The sequence below is a fragment of the Dipodomys ordii genome, unplaced genomic scaffold, assembly GCF_000151885.1.
Source record: "Dipodomys ordii isolate 6190 unplaced genomic scaffold, Dord_2.0 Scaffold64, whole genome shotgun sequence".
Taxonomy (NCBI): Eukaryota; Metazoa; Chordata; class Mammalia; order Rodentia; family Heteromyidae; genus Dipodomys; species Dipodomys ordii.
The window spans coordinates 3,913,082-3,937,064 of NW_012267280.1; the positions used below are offsets into that span (position 1 = coordinate 3,913,082).

The 23,983-nt window shown below is 54.4% G+C and overlaps 2 protein-coding genes across 3 annotated transcripts in view; both read right to left on the reverse strand.

The window, feature by feature from the left end:
* Positions 1–14,222, reverse strand: part of Med16 (mediator complex subunit 16) — a 21,621-nt gene extending 7,399 nt beyond the window's left edge. Inside the window, exons 1-10 of one of the 2 annotated variants that reach the window (XM_013022726.1) lie at positions 14,140–14,222; positions 11,966–12,131; positions 10,949–11,056; positions 10,466–10,635; positions 8,392–8,823; positions 6,702–6,807; positions 4,483–4,638; positions 3,370–3,581; positions 2,220–2,426; positions 1,086–1,296 (exon numbers count right to left, since the gene is read on the reverse strand). In XM_013022726.1, the coding sequence (XP_012878180.1) occupies positions 1,086–1,296; positions 2,220–2,426; positions 3,370–3,581; positions 4,483–4,638; positions 6,702–6,807; positions 8,392–8,823; positions 10,466–10,635; positions 10,949–11,056; positions 11,966–12,131; positions 14,140–14,217 (1,846 nt within the window). In that variant the 5' untranslated portion in view covers positions 14,218–14,222. Of the gene's footprint in view, positions 1–1,085; positions 1,297–2,219; positions 2,427–3,369; positions 3,582–4,482; positions 4,639–6,701; positions 6,808–8,391; positions 8,824–10,465; positions 10,636–10,948; positions 11,057–11,965; positions 12,132–13,866; positions 13,906–14,139 lie in introns of those variants that run through there. The other variant, XM_013022727.1, reaches the window with a different exon arrangement.
* A 3,472-nt stretch (positions 14,223–17,694) lies between these two features.
* The window catches only part of R3hdm4 (R3H domain containing 4), a gene marked incomplete at its 5' end in the record, with an annotated part of 12,856 nt that continues 6,567 nt past the window's right edge, over positions 17,695–23,983 (reverse strand). Inside the window, 7 exons of the mRNA XM_013022683.1 lie at positions 17,695–18,729; positions 20,769–20,824; positions 20,907–20,992; positions 21,812–21,903; positions 22,263–22,386; positions 22,794–22,918; positions 23,269–23,423. Of these exons, the coding sequence (XP_012878137.1) occupies positions 18,629–18,729; positions 20,769–20,824; positions 20,907–20,992; positions 21,812–21,903; positions 22,263–22,386; positions 22,794–22,918; positions 23,269–23,423 (739 nt within the window). The remainder of the gene's footprint in view (positions 18,730–20,768; positions 20,825–20,906; positions 20,993–21,811; positions 21,904–22,262; positions 22,387–22,793; positions 22,919–23,268; positions 23,424–23,983) is intronic.

A 23,983-nucleotide genomic window follows, 5' to 3' on the forward strand; every position in this document is an offset into this window, starting at 1 on the left:
CAATGCTTGGTAAGAAATGTACGCATTATCCTGCCCATGCAATTGTAACCCCTCTGTACAGTATGTTCACAAATAAAATAAAATTAAGTTAAAAAAAAAAACGTTTTCTAAGGAATAGTAGGGAAACTTTATTTTTGCTACATGAGGTGAAGTGAGCCTCTGTGTGACTAGGTTATCTGCAACCGGTAGGATGGAGTCTGGAAATGCCAAACTCACAGAAAAAGCCTGGATGCAGAGGTGTGGTGTAGGTGTCGGTGTGGGGAAGAGGAGGGTCTGGAGAGAGGAGCCCAGGTACCCTTTTCAGGTCTCATGAATGAGGTGAAAAAATGCTCCACCTGAACGGCACCTCCAGTCCAAGAAATAGAAATATAAAATAAATAAGTATGTATATATTTAATTTTTTATTCCTAGTACTAGAGCTGGAACTTAAGGCTTGGAAAGTGTCCTTGAGCTTCTTTTGCCCAAGGTTAGCATTCTACCACTTGAGACACAGCCCGATTTCCAGTTTACTAGCAGTTTATTGGGGATGAGTCCCATAGACTTTCCTGCCCGGGCTGGCTTTGAACCATGATCCTCAGATCTCAGCCTCCTGAGTAGCTAGGATTATAGGTGTGAGCCACCAGTACCCAGCTTAGAAATATACATTTTTAAAAGGGAAAAGTGACACACCTGGTATGGTGGCTCACACTTGTAAGCCAGGCTTGGGTGGTTTGAGGTGAGCCCAGGCAGGATGTTAGCAAAAGCCTAGCTGGATGAGCAAGCTGGGTATGACAGCACTGACCTGGGAACTGAGGTCAGAGGCCAGCCCTGGGGAAGCCTGAGACCCTAGCTGAAACATAACTAAAGCACAAAAGGGCTGGGGGGGGGGTGTGACTCAGTTGTTAAGAGTGTCTGCCTAGCAAGCACAAGGCCCTAAGCTGAAGCCCCAGCACTGCTCCCCAAACAGGAGGAGTGAGGTTCAGCAGCACTTCTGAGCAGGCTGGTTTCTGTGAGCTGGCTTTGGTAAAAAAAACTTTCCACCATGGACCCTAATCCCTTTACAGCCGGGAATGGAAGGGAGCCGGAAGTGGCCAGGGGTCACCCACCCACATCGGTGATCTTGGCGCAGATCTCGGCCAGCCGGTCACCGGGGCTCTTGTCGGGCGTGTTGAGGAAGTGGGGGCGCAGCAGGGACTTGAGTGTGGAGCTGATGGCCATGAGGAAGAGCTTTGTGTGGTAGTCACACACGCGGGTCACTGTGCATGGTGACAGCTTGCACAGCGAGGCCTTCATGGCCAGGATGCGCGTGGAGAGGACCTGGGGGGGAGGGGTGGGCAGGACAGTGAGCGAGCAGCCAGGCTGCCTGGGGACACCCACCGGGGGCCTGGACCACCACGGGACCTCTCTCCTTACAACTAGATGAACGGGGAGAGGACCTGGTTGCTGGGGCAGGGTGTGGGGGCTCAGCCTGAGAGTCTACCTGCGGTGGCACTCAGTGATGCCTGGAGAGCAGACCGGAAGCTGCAGGGAGTCCCATGCAAGGAATGGGTCTCCAAGGGTCCACATTACTGAGGGAGGAAACCCAGTCCGGTTGGAAAGGCAGTCAAGACACTTTGGGGTTCACACAGTTGAGGCTGTAAGTAGCAGGTGTCAGCCATCACCAGTGGCAATCCTGCCGGCTCTGCGCCTGCCACACACAGGGATGCTGTCCCTCCTGAGAACCATTGCTTTGTTTTGTTTCTTGGTGCTGGTACTGGGACTTGAACTCAAGGCCTAGGCTCTGTCCCTCAGCTTTTTTTTTTTGGGGGGGGGGGGGGGTGGTGAGGCTTGAACTCAAGGTTTGGGCGCTGTCCCTCAGCTCTTCAGCTCAAGGCTAGTGCTCTACCACTTTGAGCCACAGCTCCGCTTCTGATTTTCTGATGGTGAATTAGAGATAAGAGCCTGGGCTGGCCTCCGGCCACGATCCTTACATCTCAGCGTCCTGAGTAGCTAGAATTATAGGCACGAGCCACTGGGGTCCAGCTGAGAACCATTTTTCATTGTATTGCTAGGTCTAGAACCCAGAATCTCACACTCAGGACCCCAGGCCTGCCCCCATAGAAGATTCACCCATGCCAGGTTTGAAACCTGCAACTGGTTGGGGACCCATTGGTCCTCATGGCTGGTCTATTGCCAAGGAGCTCCCTGTGAGCAGGGAGGGGATGGACCCCCATGACGCCTGTACCCCGGGCAGAGCTCACCTGCTGCAGTGCGGGCTTCTGGCGCATGTACTCCTCGTGCAGCTTCTCCACCAGGCTCTGCACCATGCCGGGCTGCACGTGCAGCAGGATGTCCCACCAGTCATAGCCGGTCACCATGCAGTACTCCAGCAGGAAGAGCAGGTGTTGCAGGGCCAGCTTGGCCTCCAGAGGGTGGCCCAGGGAAGGTGAGATACGCAGCATACTAAGCTGTGGGAGGCAGGGGGGTGAGGTGGGGGTGTGGCAGGAGGGGGCACCCCCACCCTTGCCCACGGCCCCTCTAGGCCCGCCAGCCCACAGTTGGAGCGGCAGGGCCATGGACAGCACTGAGCATCCAGGGGTACAGTTGGCTTCTCAAAACCATTCGTGTGGATCAAGCAGAAGAGGACTTGGACAAGCAAGGGCAGGGCCCTAAGTTCAAACCCCACAACCACCAAACCAATACCAATACTCTACCCCTTCCAGATTTTTAGTGATTCATTGGAGCTAAGAGTCTCACAGACTTTCCTGTCCTGGCTGTGATCCTCAGATTTCAGCCTCCTAAGCAGCTAAGATTATAGGTGTGAGCCATTGGTACCCAGCTTGTAGAGGCCGGGAGGGGAAGTATAGCTCAAGTGGTCGAGGACCAGCCTTGAATGAAAAGCCAGGAGAGAGAGTGCAAGGCTCTGAGTTCAAGGCCAAGGATAAATAAAGAACTCGCAGCTCTACAGGCCTGGTGATGGTGCTGGCACAAAGCCATCAGGAGTGCCAAGGTGTCTGCAGAGACCTCGTCCTGCCAGACAGAGCTCGGAGCTCTCCAGGGCTGGGCCATCCCACAGGTAGGCCACAATGTATGGGGAGCAGATGTGGGCTGCGAGGGAAGGGGGCTGGGGGAGCTCTGTCCTGTAGCACTCAAGTGTGTGGCACACGTGGTACCTGCACACACATGCACACACACACATGCTGCTTGTCCTTTGCTCTAACTGCACTCTGCATCAGGCTCCCGTGTGGCACTATGGCCTCCGTGACATGCGTGACATGAGAGGTGTCGGCCTCAGCTGGAGAGCAGGCTGGAGGTCAATTCCCGCGGATGGGGCAGGGAGGGGCTCACGGTTCCCTCCCTCCCACAAGAACCCCACCTGCAGCCGGCTCTGCCACGCTGGCTGGCACTCACCTTTCCGTGGTTGTCGATGCCCACGAGGGCCAGGGAGGTCCAGGACAGCTGCATGGCCTTGAAGTGGACAGCGGGGCCTGTAGTGCGCGGGCGCTTGATGGCGGGCTCATCCAAGGAGCGCGGGGCTGCAGAGCTGTAGAACACGGCCATGGTCTGCAGGGACAGCCGGTGCACGATGTGCACGCTGCCATCGTGGAATGCCAGCGCCAGCCCTGGGAGACACGGGCCTGGGGTCAGGGCTTGAACGGCTCGGGACCCTGGGCGAGGGCAGCCTCCTCCATGGGGAAGAGCAGCTGTCCTCACACCCCTGGCTAACAGGACCCTGAGAACCAGGGGGCTTCTGGCTCCAGCCAGCCTGGGCTGGGCTGACAGGTACTTCCAGGGGACAGGTCGGGAGAACATCCACTGGAGGGGCCCTTGGAGCCCCTGGTCCAGACCCAAGAACCTCACCATGGCAGGGCCAGACCACAGGTCAGAGGAAGCTGCGCTACCTGAGGGCTAGCAGCTCCTAAAACCCTAGGGCAAGCCATCTGGCACCATGCATACCACTGTCAGCAGCCACCAACCCTCCCATTTGTCCCCTGAAAGCTAAATGACTGGCTAACCGCCATGCTGGGCTCTGCTCTCACTTTAGCAGGTGGGCGCCCTCTGGGGGCTACAGATAAAGGCCCCCAGCCTCGTGCAGACTTTGACAAATGTCCTTTTCAGACAACAGAAAAAAAAAGCAAGCAAGCTCTGGAGAAGAGAGGGCCGAGTCACAGACACACTTCCACTTTACAGCTGAGCAAACTTGAGTCTCAGTCCTGGAAGCCCACCATGCACGTGGGCTTGGACAGCTAGATCCACACTGTGATCACTGCATGCTGCTTTTCCAGAAAGGGATTTTGACTCACATTCCCAACCGCTGCCTTACTAAGCTGCAACAGCTCTTTATATACTAAGGAATGCAGCCTCTGGTCAGCGGCCTCACAGGTCCTTGGATACCTCCAATGAGGACAGCTTCCTCACCAGAGTTGACTCAAGGCCAGGCCAGGGTCCCATGGCCCTCAGAGCTTACCTCCCGGGAACCAGACCCACCCAGGGTTGGGATAGCTGTTTCTGAGCTCAGCATACCGAGGCCAGGGTAGAACTGGGTGTCGCTGGCCACCTTGAGGTCAGTGTTGGTGAGTGAGATGGGCAGCTTGGGCAGTGCCACAGCTGACACTCGGTCCAGGTCATTGGTGGCTGACAGGATACGCCATTTGAGAATCATGGGCTGCTTGTCACCGACTGGACCGTTGGATAAGGAGAAATGGAGAGACAACAAGGTCAAACTGAAAGGTGGTAATGGTGCCCAGTGCCCCATGTTCCCTTCCCTGACCCAGGAAGAGGACCCTGGCCTGGCCAATCAGAGTGATCTAGGTCCACCAAATGGGTTCAGGGGTGGGCCAATGGGATTCAGTCCTGCAATTTTATGCAAAGCAGGAGAATGGAAACTGATGGACGTGCCCTCCTGATTGGCCACACACAGATGTCAAGGCTGCTTGCCCTCCGCCAGCTCAAGTAGGTTTTCTGTTTCTGGCCTAGAGTCTTAGATGGAAGCCTATCTACCAACAAGCCACGCCCAAACCCCTAGTGTCCCTGGTCAGAGGGCAAAAAGGTCCCTAGAGTGATATCCTGAGGCTGAGAGAGAGCAGGGGCCCGGCAGGCAGAGTGGGATGTGGGTTAGACCTCAAAGAGCTGTCAGGATCTGTACACCGCGCCTGCCTGGCATGTGGGGTCCCTGGGCCCACCTCACCCCCAAATGCCCCAAACAAAAATGTGCCCTGTAGCTGAGACCTCAGCGTGGGAGGCTGTGGGTGGTGGTGTGCCCTGTGGACGTCAGTCTCTCCAAGGACCCACACAGCTGGCATCCAGAAAATGAGGCTGTGGGGTGGCGCCTGCCTGCTGGGTGTCCCGCAGGAGCCGATGTTCCCAACCGGCACAGAACAGAGGCAACTGCCTGGGGGCGAGGTTTGGTGGCCCTGAGGCAGGTGGTGTCAGTGAGCTAGGCCTGGTGACTCACAATGCGCTGTGGGAGGGCGGCCGTGACCAGCTTCGCACTGAATCACTCTGGCAGCCACAATGGGCCATTTACGTAACCCCTCCCCACCCCCCCACCCCCGCAGTGCAGCACAGGCCGCAGAGTCATGAGGGGCCTCTTGACACAGCTTCATTAGTGGCTTCCGATTCCTGCTCCTCAATACCAGGCCACTCAAGAGCCCATTAGCGTTAATCAGCAGAAGGCCAGGCTGGCTTTCAACTGCTGCAAAACATCTCAGCAGGCAGCCGGCTGGCCGGCAGGAGCTAGCCTAGCCGCAGCCCCAGTTGGCCTGCAAGTCATTGGCTCTCCCAGGATGTGTGCCAGGGAGGGTGTCAGCTCTGGGGGTCCTGGGAGGGTTGATCAAAGGGCTAAAGGAGAGATTGGGAATGGGAGGGAGTCCTTGCTTGGCAAAAGCCAGTGAATCCCTCTGGGCCTCAGCTTCCTCTCCAAGATGCCACGACTTTTAGGAAAAAGTACCTCACTGTGGCTGGGAGCTCTGATCTTCCCTGTCACCCACGTGCCCTGCTTCTGCCCACTGCTCTCCTGCCCCAGGACCTTTGCACCAACCATTCGGCTAGCTCCTTGCTGTCAGCTGACTGGGTGATTGGGGTAAGCAATGCCGCTTTTCCTGAGGTAGGACAGGATGACAAGTCTCCTCAGAACTTAAAGAGGAGGGCCGGGCGCTGGTGGCTCACGCCTGTAATCCTAGCTACTCAGGAGGCTGAGATCTGAGGATCATGGTTCAAAGCCAGCCCGGGCAAGAGAGACTGTGAGACTCCTATCTCCAATAAACCACCAGAAAACCGGAAGTGGCGCTGTAGCTCAAGTGGTAGAGCGCTCACCTTGAGCTGAAGAGCTGAGGACAGCACCTAGGCCCAGAGTTCAAGCCCCACGACCGACAAAAAAAAAAAAAAAAAGAACTTAAAGAGGAGGAACAGTTCAGATGCATACCAAGTGGCGATGTGGTTCAAGTGGTAGAGCGCTGGCCTTGAGCAAAAGAGCTCAGGGACAGTGCTCAGGCCCTGAGTTCAAGCCCCACAACTGACAAAAAAGAGAGAGAGAGAGAGAGAGAGATGCATACTGAAGTCAGCGCCCAGGGCAAGGGGCAGCTAGTAGCAGGACATTTACCTAGCATTCCCAAGGCCACAACCAACCCCCCCTCTGAAGGAAGGTAGGTGCTCCAAGGAGGACTCACCCACCCACCCATAGAAACTCATCCACTCATAAGAAACAACTCACCCGAGGGACCCTCTTGCCCCCAGACCCTTACCCACAGGAGAGATCTGCTGGAAGATGTTGTTCACGGGGAGCCCCTCCTTCCGCAGGGACCAGCACTCTACCAGGCTGCTTGTCTGGCTGGACGCACACAGGAGCACCTGGAGGGTGGCGCAGGGAAGACCAGGCCCAGGCCATGCCATCGGTCCTGAGCCCTGGGTTCTCACAATAGCTCAGCCCTGCATGTGCCATGCAGGTCCCTCCCCACCCTCCCCACCACCCACCCAGCACAGGGCCGCCATGGAGTCCAGCCTGCTCTGCACCAGCCCACCCAGGTCCAGTGATAAAGGCTGCATGGGACAGTGGGCGTCAGCATGGGTGTCTGCCTGGTGGGGGGCATGGAGAGGAAATATGACAGGACCTTCCTGTTTTGTGTTTTGGGGTTTTTTTTTGGTCCATTGTGGGGCTTGAACTCTGGGCCTGGGCACTGTCCCTCAGCTTTTCAGCTCAAGGCCAACACTCTGTCACTTGAGCCACAGTGCCACTTCCAGCTTTTTCTGCTTATGTGGTGCTGAGAAATCGAACCCAGGGCCTCATGCATGCGAGGCGAGCACTCTACCACTGAGCCACCTGCCCAGCCAGTATTTTTTTAGGTTTTTCTGTTAGTTTTGTTTTGTGCCAGTACTGGGACTTGAACTCAGGGCGTGGACTCTGCTTGCTCAAGGAGCTCTAACACCTGAGCCATGCTTCCACCTTTCCTGGTTTTTGTTGTTTTGTTTTTGTTTGTTTGCCAGTCGTGGGGCTTGAAATCAGGGCTTAAACACTGTCCCTGAGCTTCTTTTGTTGAAGATTAGCACTCAGCTAATGGAACCCAGGGCTTCATGCATGCTAGGCAAGCATTCTACCACTGAGCCACATTCTCAGCCCATGGCAGGAGCTATGAGCTGATTCATGAGAGCAACCAGATCCCAGGAGAGTTCACTGGAGGGTAGTGAGTATCAGCCCCAAAGACAGGCCTGTCCGGATCCCAGGACCTGTGGCTATGTCACTTCACACGGCAGAGCAAATCCTAAAGATACAATCAAGCCAGGTGCTCGTGGCTCACACCTGTCATCCTAGCTACTCAGGAGGCTGAGATCTGAAGATCACAGTTCAAAGCCAGGCTGGGTGGGAAAAGTCTATGAGACCCTTATCTCTAATAAACCACCAAAAAGCAAAAAATGAAGGTATAGCTCAAATAGTAGAGTTCCAGCCTTGAATAAAGAAAAGTTAAGGGATAGAAGTCAGGCCCTGACTTCAAGCCCTAGTACTGGCACAAAACAATAATAATTAGTTTTTTTTTTTTAAAGGATGCAATTGGGGCTGGGAAGGTGGCTCAATGGTAGAGTGCTTGCCTAGCATGCATGAAGCCCAGGGTTTGATTCCTCAGTACCATATACACAGAAAGAGCCAGAAGTGGTCTGTGGCTGTAGAGCACCCAGGCCCAGAGTTCAGGCCCCACAACCAACCAAAAAAAAAAAAGGATGCAATTCAACTAAGGATCCTGAACTGGGATCATCCTGGCAATCTTAGGAAGGAAGGAGGCAGGTGGTGGAGGTGGAGAGACTGTGAGATGTGGCGTTGCTCCTGGGAGGACGGGGAGCCTACAGGGGCTGGGACAAGTGGGAGGAGAGCCCATGGAAGTCCAGGAGGCCTGTGGATCCCAGAAGCAGAGTGTCAGGCCTGCACCGGCTTCCGTGGCTCACCTGCTCTGACATGTCACGGGCCAGGAACTTGAGGTGGGTGATGGCAGGGAACTTGTCCTTGCGGTTGACATCAGTGGTGCAGCGCATGAAGAGCGAGGGCAGGATCTCCGTGTCGATGCGGCACTTCTCGCTCACCACGCTCACGCACACTTTGTAGAACTGCACGGGCGACATGCTGCTGCCGTCCGCGGTGGCCACCACGATGTTGCCGCCACCTGTGAAGGCGATGTCGGCCAGGGCCACGCGGCCTCGCAGCCTACATAGGCTCTCAGTGGACGTGAGCACCTGCCCGCTGGGCTTGAGCAGGGACACGGTGACCAGGCCACTGACGGTGACCGCAATCCAGCCCTCCATGGGCTTGCCGCCAAACAGGGTGAGTGACGGCGAGAACTTGACCCGGGAGAACTTCTCCCCAAAGCTGGAGGCACCTGACTGCATAGAGAGGGGAACAAGGGAACACTTTCAGGGTGTGCTTCCGGCACCCAGGGCTGTACCCGCACAAAACGTCAGGCAGGAATGAGGGGGCCGGGGCAGCAAGTGTGAAGCAGAGATCGGGGGACATGTGAACCCCAGGAGAACTGGGATGGGGGCCTCTCTGACCCACAATCTCCTCTTTTGGAAGACGGGAACAGTGACATTTACACCACCCATGGCAGGGATTGAATGAATCTGCATACATACATCAGACTAAGAACTTTTCCTGGACCCTGGTAGTTTCCAGTTCCCTGGTGCGAAACCTGTGCCTCTGCTTCAGTGGCCAGGAGGAGACAGGCGACGTACAGTAGGTACACAGGTAGGCCTAGCTGTAGGTACTAACATGTCATTTGCAAGAACAGGTGGGGGGGACTGGGGACTTTGCAGACTCCTGGAGGTACTGTGAAGCACCAGATACAGCACTACTTACTCTTCTTACTCTTCTGGGGTTTTTGTCTGTTTGTTTGTTTGTTTTTGGTGCCAGATCTGGGGCTTGAGCTCAGGGCCTGAGCACTGCTCAAGACTGGCTCTCTACCACTGGAGCCACCATTCCAACATGGGTCATCAGTACTCAGCTAAAAGCCACCTTTTTTTTAGGGTCTCAGTTTTCTTAATATGCTATTGTGGAAACTGGAACCATCTCTACAGAGCCACCTACCCCAGCCTGAGACCCTCATGTCCTCACCTGCCCCTCCCTGGCAGTTGAGCCATGATGGGAGCTCCTAGCCTCGTGTTGTTTTCTGGCAGTTTACATGAATGTACAATACACAGACACACACAGACATACACACACACAGACATACACACACACACACAAACACACACCGCTGGTACTAGGACTTGGACTCCTACAGCTTAAACTCAAGTCTCCCTTAGCTTTTTCCAATGTTGACACTCTACCACTGGAGCCACAGCTCCAATTCCAGCTTTTTGCTGGTTTGTTGGAGATAAGAGTCTCAAGAACTTTTCTAGCCAGGCTGGCTTTGAGCCACAATCTTCAGATCTCAGCCTCCTGTAGCTGGGATTACAGGCATGAGGTATTGACACCTGGCTCAATCTGGGAATTCTTGCCTTGTGCCCACTTGAGGCATGAACATACAAGGCCAGAGAAGTGCAGGACACACCTTTGTACTTGTTGTCCCTGAGCAGAACCAGGGTGGCTGAGCTTCTGAGAGCCCGTGTGCCCAGGTGCTCTTGGCACTCACGTGTACCCATTCTCCTGCCTGCCCGCCCAGGCTCTTGTCCCTCTGCATTTGCCTGTCTATGCCATGCACCAGTTCACCATCTTACCCCTGCTACCTCTGGACCAAGAGCTGGGCCCTAAATTAGACACCCCAATGCTACCCACCCAGGAAAGCCCACCATCCTGCCTCTGAATGGACAAATTGGTGCGTGCCACAGCCCAGCCCAGATGCTAGAATGGCAGAGATGGCTCTATGACCAAGAGTATCATCAATGTAAGGCTAGAACCATGACAGCCTCGTGCATCAAACAGCCCTACATAGTAAGTTTTCACCCATGTGCACACCCAGCCTGCCAGGGGGCTATGTGGGGTCAGCATCCTGCCCACCTCACCCACTCACTCAGGCGGGACACTCACCTTTTCCACATGCAGGGCCAGCTTCACACCATTGTGCAGCCAGGACAGGGCCACGATGGGGTCCCCCTCCACTAGGCTTCCCACTGAGCTCTCCCAGCTATTGGCCAGGTGGTCTGCCATGCTCCAGCACTTGATCTGCCCATCAGCATCAGCTGACAGGAGGCGGGAGCCTGTGGGGACAGAGCGGGAGGTCACAAACCCCCCTCCAATGAGTGGGGGTATCTGTTCACAGAATGTGAAAAGTCTGGGAAGGGCCAGTCCTGGGGAGCAGTCATGACTGGAGCATTTGGGGGGGGGCGGAGGGCATGAAACACACTGAGGAACGGTGAACACAGCAGTGTCACGTGGCAGCTGGAACACACAGTGACTATGCTCACAGGCCAAGGTGCCAGTCCCAGCTCTGGATGGACAGGGAAAGGCAGTGCGGTCTGTTCTGGGATTTGGAGTCAAGGGCACTGGGTGAGGGAGACCCTGGCCCCTCACCTGACTGGTCCCACTCAAGGCAGGTAATGACCTCGCTGTGCTCCGAGCTGATGGAGTGCACGTCCCACGGGTGCTCTGTGTCCAGGATGTGGATCATGCGGGCTAGGTCTGCAGGAGACAGGCAGAGTCAGCCAGGGCTGGCACACAGCCTCCTCACAGTGATGGAGCCACAGGAGCCACAAGGACCTCAACGGAGGATCCAGGGAGGTCCCAGGCCACAGCAAGCATGGGAGCTGTGCCACCAGGGTGGCTGCAACCACGGTTTAAAAACTGACAGAAGCCGGGTGCTAGTGGCTCACACCTGTAATCCTTGCTATTCAGGAGGCTGAGATCTGAGGACTGAGGTTCAGTAGCCAGCCCAGGCAGGAAAGTCCGTGAGACTCTAATCACCAAGTAACCAGCAAGTGGAGCTGTGGTTCAAGCAGTAACTTAGCTTTGAGTGAAAAACTAAAAGATGATACTCTGGTCCTGAGTTCACACTCCAGCACCATTCCAGTACTGGTACACACGTGCACACACACATGTGCACATGCATGCACATGCACGTACGCACGCACGCACGCACACACAAACACACACACACACGGGAGAGAAAGAGACATAGAAGTTGGACTGGAAGAGAATGATCCTGACAAGCAGAGTGGGTGTCTCTCCACACTGGGTCATAGCTCTTCATTGCCCTGATTTTCTGTGCTTCTCCAATTCTCAGTAATGAGTGCACATTAGCAGGACAATAGCAAGCTGGGCACAGCCACCATACACCTCAAGGGCTTTTGGGAAAAGCCACCAGGACTCTTTTGCTCTGGAAACTGGGGCACAGGTGTTCCAGCCTTTGCTTGACCTCCCACGGCGGCCCTGTCCACCTGCATAGAGCTATTCTCCCAAGTGCCATGTATCTAGCAAGGGAGAACACTGGCCCTCTGCACCCTGGAGGTGGGGCAGGCAGTATAGGCCACTTCCCCAGATCTAGACCCTGGCTGGGTAGTGAGTCCAGCAGCTGAGGAGCAGGGGACATACCCTGGTCATCGTTGCGGAGGTCTGTGGTGAAGGCAATGAGGTTGCGGCAGGACCAGGCGCAGGCCAGGGGCACAGATGGGCAGTAGGTACTCTTGGGCCATTTCTCCCATTCGCAGACGTAGGCCAGATCCATCATGCCCACAGCACCAAGCACAGTCCCTGGATCCTGTTAGGAGGAGGGTGTGGCTCAGGGATAGGAAAGCCATCCGCCCCACCCCATTAGCACCAGCCTGAAGGGGAGAACTGCAGCTCTGAGCTTTTGAACTCAGAGCCTTACGCTTGTTAGAAAAGCATCCCACTACATTACCATGCCCCAGTCCTTTGTTGTTTATTTTTTTAAAGGTTGTTGCCAGTCAAGGCTTGAACTCAAGACCTGGGCACTGTCCCTTAGCTTTTTTGCTCTGGTCACCATGCTTGGGTTGTGAGGATGTCTTTTGGAAAAAAAGGTCTCACTATGTTGCCCAAGTTGCCCCCAAACTCCTATAATCAAGAGATCCATTTCCTTTGCCTCCCAAGTAGCTGGGCTGTCAAGCAAGTACAGAGCCTGGAGCTACAGGGTTTTTGGGTTGTTGGGTTTTTTTCTGCTCCTAGGGCTTGAACTCAAGGTTTAGTCACTGTCCCTGAGCTTCTTTTGATCAAGGCTAGCACACTACCACTTGGGCCACAGATCAATTTTTGGTAGTTTATTGGAGATACCAGTCTCAAGAACTTTCCTGCCCCAGCTGGCTTCAAACAGCAATCCTCAGATCTCACCCTCCTTAGTAGCTAAGATCACAGGTGTGAACCACTAAGCGCTCAGCTCCCAGAACTTTTTTTTTGTTTAAGGCTAGTGTTCAGTTGGGCACCAGTGGCTCACACCTAGCTACTCAGGAGGCTGAGATCTGAGGATCACCATTCAAAGTCAGCCTGGGAAGGAAAAGTCCCTAATAAACCACTAGAAAACCAAAAGTGGCACTGTGGCTCAAGCGGTAGAGCGCTCGCCTTGAGCAGAAGGGCGCACGTTCAAGTCCCACGACCGACAAAAAACCCAAAAAAACTAGTGTTTTCCCACTTGCCACCTGGGCCACAGCTCCACTTCTGGCTCTTTTGATTGTTAATTGGAGATAAGAGTATCATGGATTTTCCTGCTTAAGCTGGCTTTGAACTTCGAGCTCTGATCTCAGCCTCCTGAATAGCTAGGATTACAGGTGTGAGCCACAGCACCAAGTGGGGCTGCAGTTTTGGGTTTTTTTTGTTTGTTTTTTGCTTTTAATTTGTCGGCCATGGGGCTTGAACTCTGAGCCTGGGCACTGTCCCTCAGCTCTTCAGCTCAAGGCGAGCACTCTACCACGTGAGCCTTAGTGCTACTTCCGGTTTTCTGAGTGGTTTACTGGAGATAAAGAGTCTCACGAACTTTCCTGCCCGCTTTGAACGGCGATCCTCAGATCTCAGCCTCCTGGGTAGCTAGGATGACAGGCGTGAGCCACCGGCTCCCGACCCGGGGCTGCAGTTTTAACACAGAGGGGGCCAACGTGACTTCCAATGGAGGAAACCCTGATGAGGAAGGTGGAGACTGAGGGAACACCATTGGAAAGGCCCAGAGGCTGGAGAGGGGGGCAGGAAATGGGGGGGGCTGCTCTGGGCCTCATGGGATCTCATCCCTTGTGGAGTAAAAGAAACCTGAGGCGTGACTTACTTAGGTTCCCACAATCTGTGCTGACTGAGGGATAGGTAGAGGGTGACCATGGCGATCCAGGGGGTCAAGGATGGAGACAGCATGAGGAGAGGGTCCTGCGGGAGGATGCTCAGAGCCGGACAATCCAGACGCCGCCCCGAGCCCAGAGACTCCGCCCCCCGCGCCCTTGGTTCTGGTAGGCCCCGCCTAGGCCGACCACGAGCCGCAGGCCCCGCCCCGGACTTACCGGACCCCCGCCAGCAGCCGGATGCACCCGGAGTTCCCGACCCAGACCCCACCCCTCGCGCTCTCCGCGCCGGGTTCCCAGCACCCTCTGCTCCCAGCCCCGCCCTCTGACCCCACAGGCCCCGCCCACAGGCCCCGCCCACAGGCCCCGCCCACAGGCCCCGCCCACAGGCCCCGCCCACAGGCCCTCCACACCCCCGACGCTCCGAGCGGCCGCGGGCGCCGTCCGGGGGCCGTCCGATCCCTTTCGGGATTCCCGCAGCCCCTCACGCACCTGGCTGATCCGAGCGCCCAGCCTCGCAGGAGGCCGCGGTCCACATTCACCGTAGCGCCCCGCCTCCGGCGCCGCCATCTTTTCACATTCAACAAGTTTCCCGGGGTTACGCCGGCCCTTCGCTTTGATTTCTGGGATAGCAGGCGGCTCTGGCTCCGCCCCATCGGAGGATATTTGCATAAACATCTATATATTAGTCCCAGCATCCTCTGGAACTAGAATTGATTTTTAAAATAAAACAAAAATGGGCATTTGTCAACTCTGGTCAGGAACTGCATTTGCTTTCACGGGGTGTGACACTACTATCATTAAAAGAATAGGTAATCTGATAGAACAAGTGGAAACTAGCTTCACCCTTAGTGAAAAGAACTGCCATTAGAGTACTATATAGAATACTATAAACTCCGCAGTTTAAGATGTCACTGCGGTAGCATACGTACAAGGACTGGAAAAGTGCTGTGAGGGGTAGCAGGCTTGCTGCATAAATGTGGGGGAGTTTGTAAATTTTTCTGTTCCTTTCCTAACTTCAAGATTCAGGAAAACACAAATACAACACTGTGATTTCAAGCTCTTGCTCCAAACCCCATACCCAGGTCGTCGTACAGACAAAGCCACATATTGATTTGCTTTTCTGTTCATTCTCAGGTGAGTCAGCTTAAGCTTGGGCAAGTCTTTTAATTTTTTTTTTAATTTGCATTTTCTTTACAGGTGTCAACCATTGACACCTGGCCCCAAAGTGACTTTTTTTTTTAATTGAGGGTCTTTCCAGCTTTAAACGTCCCTGGAATTCTTTCTCCCTGAGCACACAAGCGTTTTTGCAGCACTCTGCTCAGCTTGGGTCCCTGCCCAGCTGGTGACTGACTCTGCCTGAGAAAAGTACGACCTAAAGGCCTAGGACTGAGAAGTTCTGGGAGTCAGATGGAGATCGGCTGGCTGGTGGCTGTGGGCCCTATCTTTACATCCAACACTCCGTGGCTGTAGGGACTTACATTACTTCATAATCTCTTTCAATTTTTTTTTATTTTTTGGTGCCAGTAATGTAGTGGAACTTGAACTCAGGTCCTGGGCACTGTCCCTTAGCTTGAGCCACAGCTCCACTTCTTTTTGCTGTTTAATTTGAAAGAGTCTTACAGACTTTTCTGCTCAGGCTGGCTTCAAACCTCAGCACTATAACCCTAGCTAGTCAGGAGGCTGAAATCTAAAGACTGAGGGTCAAAAAAAAAAAAAGCCAAAAGTGATAAGAGCACTCACTTTGAGCAAAAGAAGCTCAGGACAGTGCCCAGACCCTGAGTTCAAGCCTTAGGGCCAGCACAAAAAGAAATTTTTAAAATTAGCTGAGCATCAGTGGCTCATGCCTGTAATCTTAGCTACTCAGGAGGCTGAGATCTGAGAATCACAGTTCAAAGCCAGGCCAGGCAGGAAAGGCTGTGAAACTCTGATCTCCAATAAACCACCAGAAAACTGGAAGTGGCTCTGTGGCTCCTGTGGCAGAGCGCTCACCTTGAGCTGAAGAGTGCAGGGACAGCACCCAAGCCCAGAGTTCAAGCCCCATGACAAGAAGGAAAGAAAAGAAGAAGGAAGGCAGGAAGGAAGGAAGGCAGGCAGGCAGACAAGCAAGCAAGCAAGCAAGAAAGAAAGAAAAGGAGGAAGGGAGGAAGAAAGAAAAGGAGGAAGGGAGGAAGAAAGGGAGGGCTGGGAAGGTGGGTCAGTGGTAGAGTGCTTGCCTTGCATGCATGAGGCCCTGGGTTCCATTCCTCAGCACCACATAAGCAGAAAAAACCAGAAGTGGCGCTACGGCTCAAGTGGTAGAGTGCTAGCCTTGAGCTGAAGAGCTAAAAAAGGAATAGGACAGGGCTGGGAAGGTGGCTCAGTGGTAGAGTACTTGATTTGCACGCATGAGGCCCTGAGCATACATGAGGCCCTGGGTTTGATTCCGCAACACCACATAAGCAGAAGAAGCTGGAGGTGGCACTGTGGAGGTGGCACTGTGGCTCAGAGCTGAGGGACACCACCTGGGCCCAGAGTTCAGGCCCCCATGACAAAAAAAAAAAAAAGGACATACAGGAGGAGCAAAGTATTGAGCTCAGAACTTGGTTTCTAGCATGAGGTCCCTAAGAAAGAAAAAAATAGAAATGACCACTTATAGGACTCACAGCCTAAAGCTTCCCTGTGCTCAAAAACTAAACCCCTTAATGGTGGGCTGCCTCCAAAAGACACAGGAGCCCGTCAACTACATAATGAGCCAAAGAAAAAAGCAATTATCCCAGAATCATAGTGACACAGAATCATAGTGATACATGTGATATATGTGATATAGTACCAACATCCCACAGTGTATGGACGGGAGTGGGGCCCAGTTCCCCATGCTACTGTTGAGGCCTGGCAGGGTGACATCAATGTTGTAGCAGCTGGCTTTGATCAGGTGAGACCTGTGTTCTCACTACCCAAATCCCATCCTTAGAGAAGCAGCAGGTAGACCCTGACACTGGCGATTGCGCAGGCAAATCTCCTCCCCAAAACTTCAACGGCATCAAAAACTGGGCAATGATCACAGCCCAGACGTTAAGTCCACTTCAAAACAATGATCAAAAGGCGGCTGGGATCCAAAGATCTTGGTTTGAAGCCAGCCCAGGCAGGAAAGTCCATGAGACTCTTATCTTCAATTAACTAACCAAAAAGGCCAAAGTGAATGTGTGGTACAAATAGTAGAATACCAGCCTTAAGTGAAAAAAACCAAGCAAGAGTGCAGGGTTCTAAGTTCAAGCCCCAGTAAAACAACATACACATATACACTAATAAAGCCTCACACACTTGCTGGGCAGGAATTCTGCCACTTGAGTCATACCTCAGCCCTCTTTTGCTTTTAGGCTATTTTTCAGATAGTCTCAGGCTTTTATCAGGGCTAGTCTAAGCTTCAGACTACAATCCACTGGATGATCTCATTCCTCATACTGGGAACTAAGCCAGGGGTTAAGTGGTATTATGGTCAGAATTGTCCCCCACATCCACCCCACCTCCATGAAAGACTAAAGGCCTAACCTCGTACCTTGGTGAGGCCCCATTAGGAGATAGGGTCTCTAGAGAAACTGCAAGTAACCATGAGGTGGGTAGGATGACCCGGATGCAACAGGACTAGTTGTCTATTTCAATGGGGGGGGGGCGGTATTTGGATACAGGAAAACCCAGAGGGAAAATAACGTGGAGGATGGAGGCAGAGGCTGGTGTGGCCACAAGCCCAGGGATGCGGAGCGCCTCTGGCGGAGGCAGGAATTAGCTCTCTAGAGCCTGGGAGGGAGGGAAGGAGGGAGACCTGGATCTCAGCCAGGCAGCAAACAAAGCCCTGTGGCCCTGGGCAGTCCTGTGCTCCGGGCCCAGGATGACCACACAAGAAAGTCTAAGGTTACATGCTGCCATCTGATCTTTACTGGGGACAGCCCAGGTGGTAGAGCTTCAAAGCTTAGCGCATCTGGACGAACACCTGCTTTACCCAGGATGTGGGCATTACGGCAAAGCCTGGTCCCCAGTATCCCTAGCCAACACAAAGACAAGCCAATCTGCCAGAGCACCAGGAATTTATTAAAACACTTCCCATCCCCCAAGCACACCAAGCAGGCCTGTTCTCCATACAGGACCCCCCTCCCCGCCCCACAGCTCCTGGCAGGGCAATCAGAGCCAGGCTGGGGGCACAAGGGATGGGGTAACAGAGGTCAGAGGCTTCTGGCTGGAAGTCCTGGATCCCCAGTATAAAGGGAGGGAATAGAAGGGGGAGGGGAGGGAGAGAAGAGGGTCAAGTGGAGAGCAGGCTGGGGGAGGGGGGACCACAAGACACGCATAACTAAAAGCATAAAACCAGCCCTTGAGATGAAGCTTGTCCTGCGTAGAGGACCCACGCATGTGCGTGCACACATACACACACACACACACATACATACACATACATGCACAAGACAAAATGCTTTTGGGACAAGGGGCTGAGTCCCAAAGGACACCCCCTCCCATCAGAGGTAAAAATTGGGAGGGATCAAGCAAAAGCTGTCATGAAGCCCCATGCTTTACCAGCCAGGGCAAGTTTTGGGGTTATTTGTGGGGTTTTGGTTTTTTTTTCCTCTTCAAAGGGGAAATTTAAAAAATCTACAACAAATCATGCCAAATACATTAAAAGCGATTAAACCCCCCTAGACTTTTCCCTCCTCACCTGAGCTACACCCAAAAAAAAAAAGCTAAACAATGAATAAAGAAACATGCCCAGGTCAGGTCTCCCCACCCAAATACAAGTCCAGGAGTGGGAAGCTATATACAAGGACAGTCTGGGCAGTCCCAGCTGCCAGGATTGATCTGTGAGAGCTGGGCACGGAGGGGACCAGGGTAAGGACCCACCCAGGGGAAGAACAGGTTTCCAAGGACAAATTTTAAAAAGATCAAAGATGGGAGCAGATGGTAGAGGTTGGGGGCCCCGCGCGGCAGCAGACAGGGCACCGGGGAGCTGTCATCATTGCTGCTCCAGGTAGGCAGACAGGAGCAGCCCTGGCGGCAGGAAGTCCAGGTGCCGGTTGCTGACCTTCATCTGTCGCCGGCCCTCCAGGTCAGCACCTGTGGTCAGCACAGCCGGAATTTAGAAAGAAAGAAGAAGCCAGGAGCTGATGGTTCACACCTGTAATCCCAGCTATTCAGGAGGCTGAGACCTGGAGATCAAAGATCAAAGCCAGCCAGGGCAGCAAAGTCTGGTCTTGAGACTTTTTTTTTTTGGTCAGTCCAGGGCTTGAACTCAGGGCGCGGGCACTGTCCCTGAGCTCTGTTTGCTCAAGGCCAGCACTCTACCACTTTGAGCCTTTCCAGCTTTTCTGGAGGTTAATTAGACATAAGAGTCTCACAGGGACTTTCCTGCCCATGCTTTGAATCATGATCCTCACATTGTCAGACCAGCTGACCTGAAACTCTTATCTCCAATAAACCACCAAAAAGCCTAATGGGGAGAGTGGCTCAGTGGCAGAGTACCTGCCTTGAGAAGAAAAAGCTCAAGGACAGTGCCCAGGCTCTGAGTTCAAGCCTCAGTATGGGCATACGCACAAAATAAAATGAAATAAAGGACCCGGGCGCCAGTGATTCACACCTGTAATCCTAGCTACTTGAGAGACTGAGATCTGAAGATCATGGTTCAAAGCCAGCCCGGGCATGTCCCTCAGCTCTTCAGCTCAAGGCGAGTGCTCTGCCGCTTGAGCCACAGCGCCACTTCCAGTTTTCTAGTGGTTTACTCGAGACAAGAGTCTCATGGCCTTTCCTGCCCAGGCTGGCTTTGAACTGTGATCCTCAGATCTCAGCCTCCTGAGTAGCTAGGATTACAGGCGTGAGCCACCAGCGCCTGTCTTCTGTGAGACTCTCATCTCCAATTAACTACCAGAAAACCAAAAGTGGTGCTGTGGCTCAAGTGGTAGAGTGCTCACCTTGAGCTGAAGGGCTGAGGGACAGTGCCCAGGCCAAGTTCAAGCCCCAGGACCAAAAGAAAAAAAAAAGGTAAATAGGTAAATAGATAGATAGATAGATAGATAGATAGATAGATAGATGAATGGAAAAATCTCAGCATATAGAGATGCTGGGGACCCTCATTTGGGCTGCCAGCTGGCACTCTGGGTCTGGTTGGCCCAGATTCCAGGTTCGATTCACAAGAACCATTAATACTCCCTGGTTCTCAATTGGTGGCTCATTTCCTTCTCTGCTGTCTCCTGTCCTCCCTCTACAGACAGGGACACTGGGATGTGTCCCAAGGCCCAGTAGACACAGGAGCCAGCCTCCTCCTGGGCCTCTTACCTCCCAACCCTCTCTGGGTCTCTTCTCCCAACTTAGGTAGAATCCTCGGCCCACCTTCCTCATCCCACCGCAGGCCGTTGCTTTCACTGTTTCCTCTGCCTGGAACCTTCTTCCCCTCCTCCCCATCTTGCTAGGGCCCTCCCTTTTCTTGTCCAGGCCACAGCTTGACCCCTGTAGAGAGAAGCTCCCACTCTACCAAGCTCTTCCATTCTCAGTCTTGGGGAACAAAGACAGGCGTAGGGGTTACATCTTCCATACAAAGAACAAGCGAGGGACCATCCTGGGTTGCATGGCAACTGTCTCCTTGGCAACTCCAGGCAGGAGGCAGACACAGGTGTGGGAAGCAAGGCCCAGCTGGGGCACCTGGTGCTAGCACGGGCAGAACTCATCAGAGGAGAGTCCTGAGAACACACTGCATTGTAGACGTGGGGGTACAGGCTACAGAGGGAGATCTTCTGGTGGTCCTGGGGATGAAATCTACATGTTAAACGTCCTGAGAGACTGAGGCCCACCATCTCACGTCTGATTTGGGAGCGCTTCGCACCTTGGCTTTGTCTTTCCACTGGGGGATGCCTCCCTCACAGAGCCCTGCAGCTATGGATTGAGGGATATCTGTCCACTTGTCCAGCTGTGTCCTTGAGGCCTCCTAGCATGGGGCCAACCACATAGGGAGATTCTGATGAATTACAGAGTCCCATTGCTACCCTTTCCCCAGACGTCTGAAAAATAAACAAACACACACACACAGACCCTAGAAGAGCCTTGTCTCTGCTACCCAGGCTGGAGGGGGTCAGCTGGGCTGAGGGGGGGGAGGGCATACTTACTGGCTGAGATGAGGTCCATGTACTGGCAGACGGCGTGGAGCAGGAGCCTCTCAAAGCTGTGGAGGAACAGCCATGAACAGCCAAGCCAGAGCGGCCATGGTGAGGAAGAACGTGCTGCCCCTCCCTGCACCCCACTACCTATTGTCCAGCATGGCCGTGTACACAGCCTGGGGGGACACAGAGAAGAACCGCAACAGCCGCTCCTCCCAGCTCTCCAGTGTTTCCTGGGGAAAAGAGAGACCAGGTCAAGCCACTGCGGGTGCCCACCTAGCCTCCCTAATACCTGAGGCAGACTCAAGTTCAAAGCCCTAGGTTCAAATCTTACCACTGACACATCACAAATGAGTACCTGACATCTTTTCTTTTTTTTTTTGGCCAGGCCTGGGACTTGAACTCAGGGCCTGGGCACTATCCCTAAGCTTCTTTTGCTCTACCACTTGAGCCACAGAGCCACTTTCAGCTTTTTCTGTTTACGTGGTACTGAGGAATCGAACCCAGGGCTTCATGCATGCTAGGCAGACACTCTACCACTAAGCCACATTCCTAGACCAGTACCTAACATCTGTAAGCCTACACCTTTTGCCTAGTGGACTCCTATACACCCTGCAATGCCCACCTTCCTTGTCCTTGTCCTTCCTATACAAAAGGGTAACTCTTGCTTTGTAGCTAAAGTCCTGCAACCTGAGCACTTTGATCCATTTGCCACTGTAGCTCACCACATGACCACCTGCCCTGAGGAACCTCCTTTAGCCTTATCTCCAAGTGAGAAACTAACATGAAAAAGGGCCATCAAGAAAGCCCATGCCAGGCTGGGAATGTGGCTCAGTGGTAGAGTGCTTGCCTAGCATGCATGAAGCCCTGGGTTCGATTCCTCAGTACCACATACACAGAAAAGGCTGGAAGTAGGGCTGTGGCTCAAGTGGTAGAGCACTAGCCTTGAACACAGAGAGGCTCAGGGACAGCGCCCAGGACCAGAGTTCAAGCCCTAGGACTGGTTACTGGTTTAAAAAAAAAAAAAAAGCCACGTAAAGTCTGGCACTCACCATGGGGATGCGGCTGCGGCTCCGCTTCAGTACGGATCTCAGCCTGCGGCTGATGCGCTGGAAGCACTCGTGGGGTGTGTATGCTGGGTCCTCTGTGGGAGCCCAGAGTCAGGGTCACAGGTCAGGCCTTTATGCCTTGCCCAATGCCTGGCCCTACCCACCACAGGCTCCACCCACTGGTGACTATACCACGCCTACACCAGGCCCCGCCTCCTGTCTTGGCCCCACCCCTATTGTGGCCCCGCCCATCCAGCTACTAGGACTGCACACCTTACCTCCTGCCGTGGCCCCGCCCACCCTGACCCTGCCTCCTGCCGTGGCCCCGCCCACCCGGGCCCCCTGCTGTGGCCCGCCCACCCAGTTATTAGGACTGCATGCCTCACCTCCTGCCGTGGCCCCGCCCACCCTGGCCCCGCCCCCTGCCGTGGCCCCGCCCCCAGGCGGCCCTCACCTCGACGCCGGTCCTCCCCGCGGCCCGGGCCCCTCCTCCTGGGCTTGCTCTGGCCCTCATTCTCCAGGTAGCGGAGCACGCGCTCCTGCTCCTCCCCTGAGCGGTTCATGAAGTCATTCCAGACCTGAAAGTGGCAGAGATCAGAGGGCCATGAATCTCAGGACCTCGTTTTCCCCACTTGGCAATGGCAAGCCAAGTCGTTGGAAGTCCTCCTGTGGACATTGGTGCGCACTGGGCGCCGAACCCGCGCCAGGCCCGAGCTGGGCAGGCAGGGCCAGTATACACGCAGGTGCTGCGGTCCTGTGGGCCAAATGCTCCTGAAGTCATTAACTCCAGTGTGAGAGTGGAAGGGGGGGGGGCTGGGACCTTCCGGGGGCGTCTGCGGGGTCGGGGCAGGGAGGGAGACTGAGGCTGTCATCTAGACGCCGCTGGGAGGGGCTCCAGAAGAGAGATTCCACCATCAGCCTGGCAGGAAGTAAGCACATGGGTTCCCCGCCCAAAAGGGGGGCGGTGAGGGGCCCTGGGCCTTACCTCCACATAGGTGGCATTGTTGCAGGCCTCTGCAAAGATGCCCGGGGCTGCAGGGAGGGTCAGGTCCCCATCCTCCAGACCTGGTGGACCTCCATCTGCTTCCATCAAGGTCAGGAGGTACTGAGCTGGAAACAGATGTCATCGGGCTAGGAAGGGCCTTCAGGGTCCCCATGACCATTCTTCCTTCCTGTCTTCCTACCTTCTTCTCCTCTCCTTTCCCATCCAGCCTCTAGGCCCTACCAATCCAGCCTTGTTGAACTCCTATACATCCTTTGAAGCCCTAGGTCTCATGCCCCAAATACCCTCTGGCCAAGTCCTGATGCAGTAAGTCTACGGATTGTCAATGCTTGGTATTTTTTCTGCTCCCATGCCTTGAGCTCAGCAGCCAGCTTATCTTTGGGCAACCAGTAACACAAACTTCCCTAGGGGGGAGGGGGCAGGGAGCACCCTCCCACCCTCCCCCTCCCTGACTTACTGTTCTCCAAGCGCTGTAGGCTTTTCCGCCCCTTGGCTTTGGGCACAAGGTCTGAATTCCGCACAGCCTGGTTGATGAAATGTTGCTTGCGCCTGGAGGCTGAAAGTCTCTTCACCTGGGAGCTGGCTAGTGGGGGCAGGCAGCCCTGAAGAGGCCTGTGGGCAGAGGGGGACCACCCTCAGAATCAAGGCCAGCTTCATGGGGGTCCCTCACTGCCCACTTGGCTTCCCCAAAACTGTGAGAACCAACACCCAGGAAGCAGGGAGAAGTGTGATAACAGATTGAGAAACTGAGGCTGGGCAAAGGGAAGACAGCCAAAGTCCTAAAGCAGGCCAGTGGACAAGAACAGGAGCTCCATGGGCTCCAGGACTTGAAGCCTAGCCTCTCTTGGGAGGACCAAGCCATTTGGCTATATCCAGCTCTCCCACCCTGGGCACCAGGTAAAGTAGAACACAGCCCCAGGTGCTCCAGAGCCCACCTGCCAGGAGCTCCACCCTCCCCTGCAGAGACCCCAGGAGCCAGGCCAGAGCGGGGCTGCAGCCAGCGGCTCCTCAGAGCTCCTCCCTCCTGGGGGGCTAATTGCCCTTCCATTAGAGCAAATTTAATAATTGTGGGGATGGATTAGCTGGTGCTGCCAATTCCCCCCCCCCCCCCGCCCACACACACCTAAGGACCAAAGCAGCCTGGGGAGAGAGGCAAATGTAGGAGGGGGGGG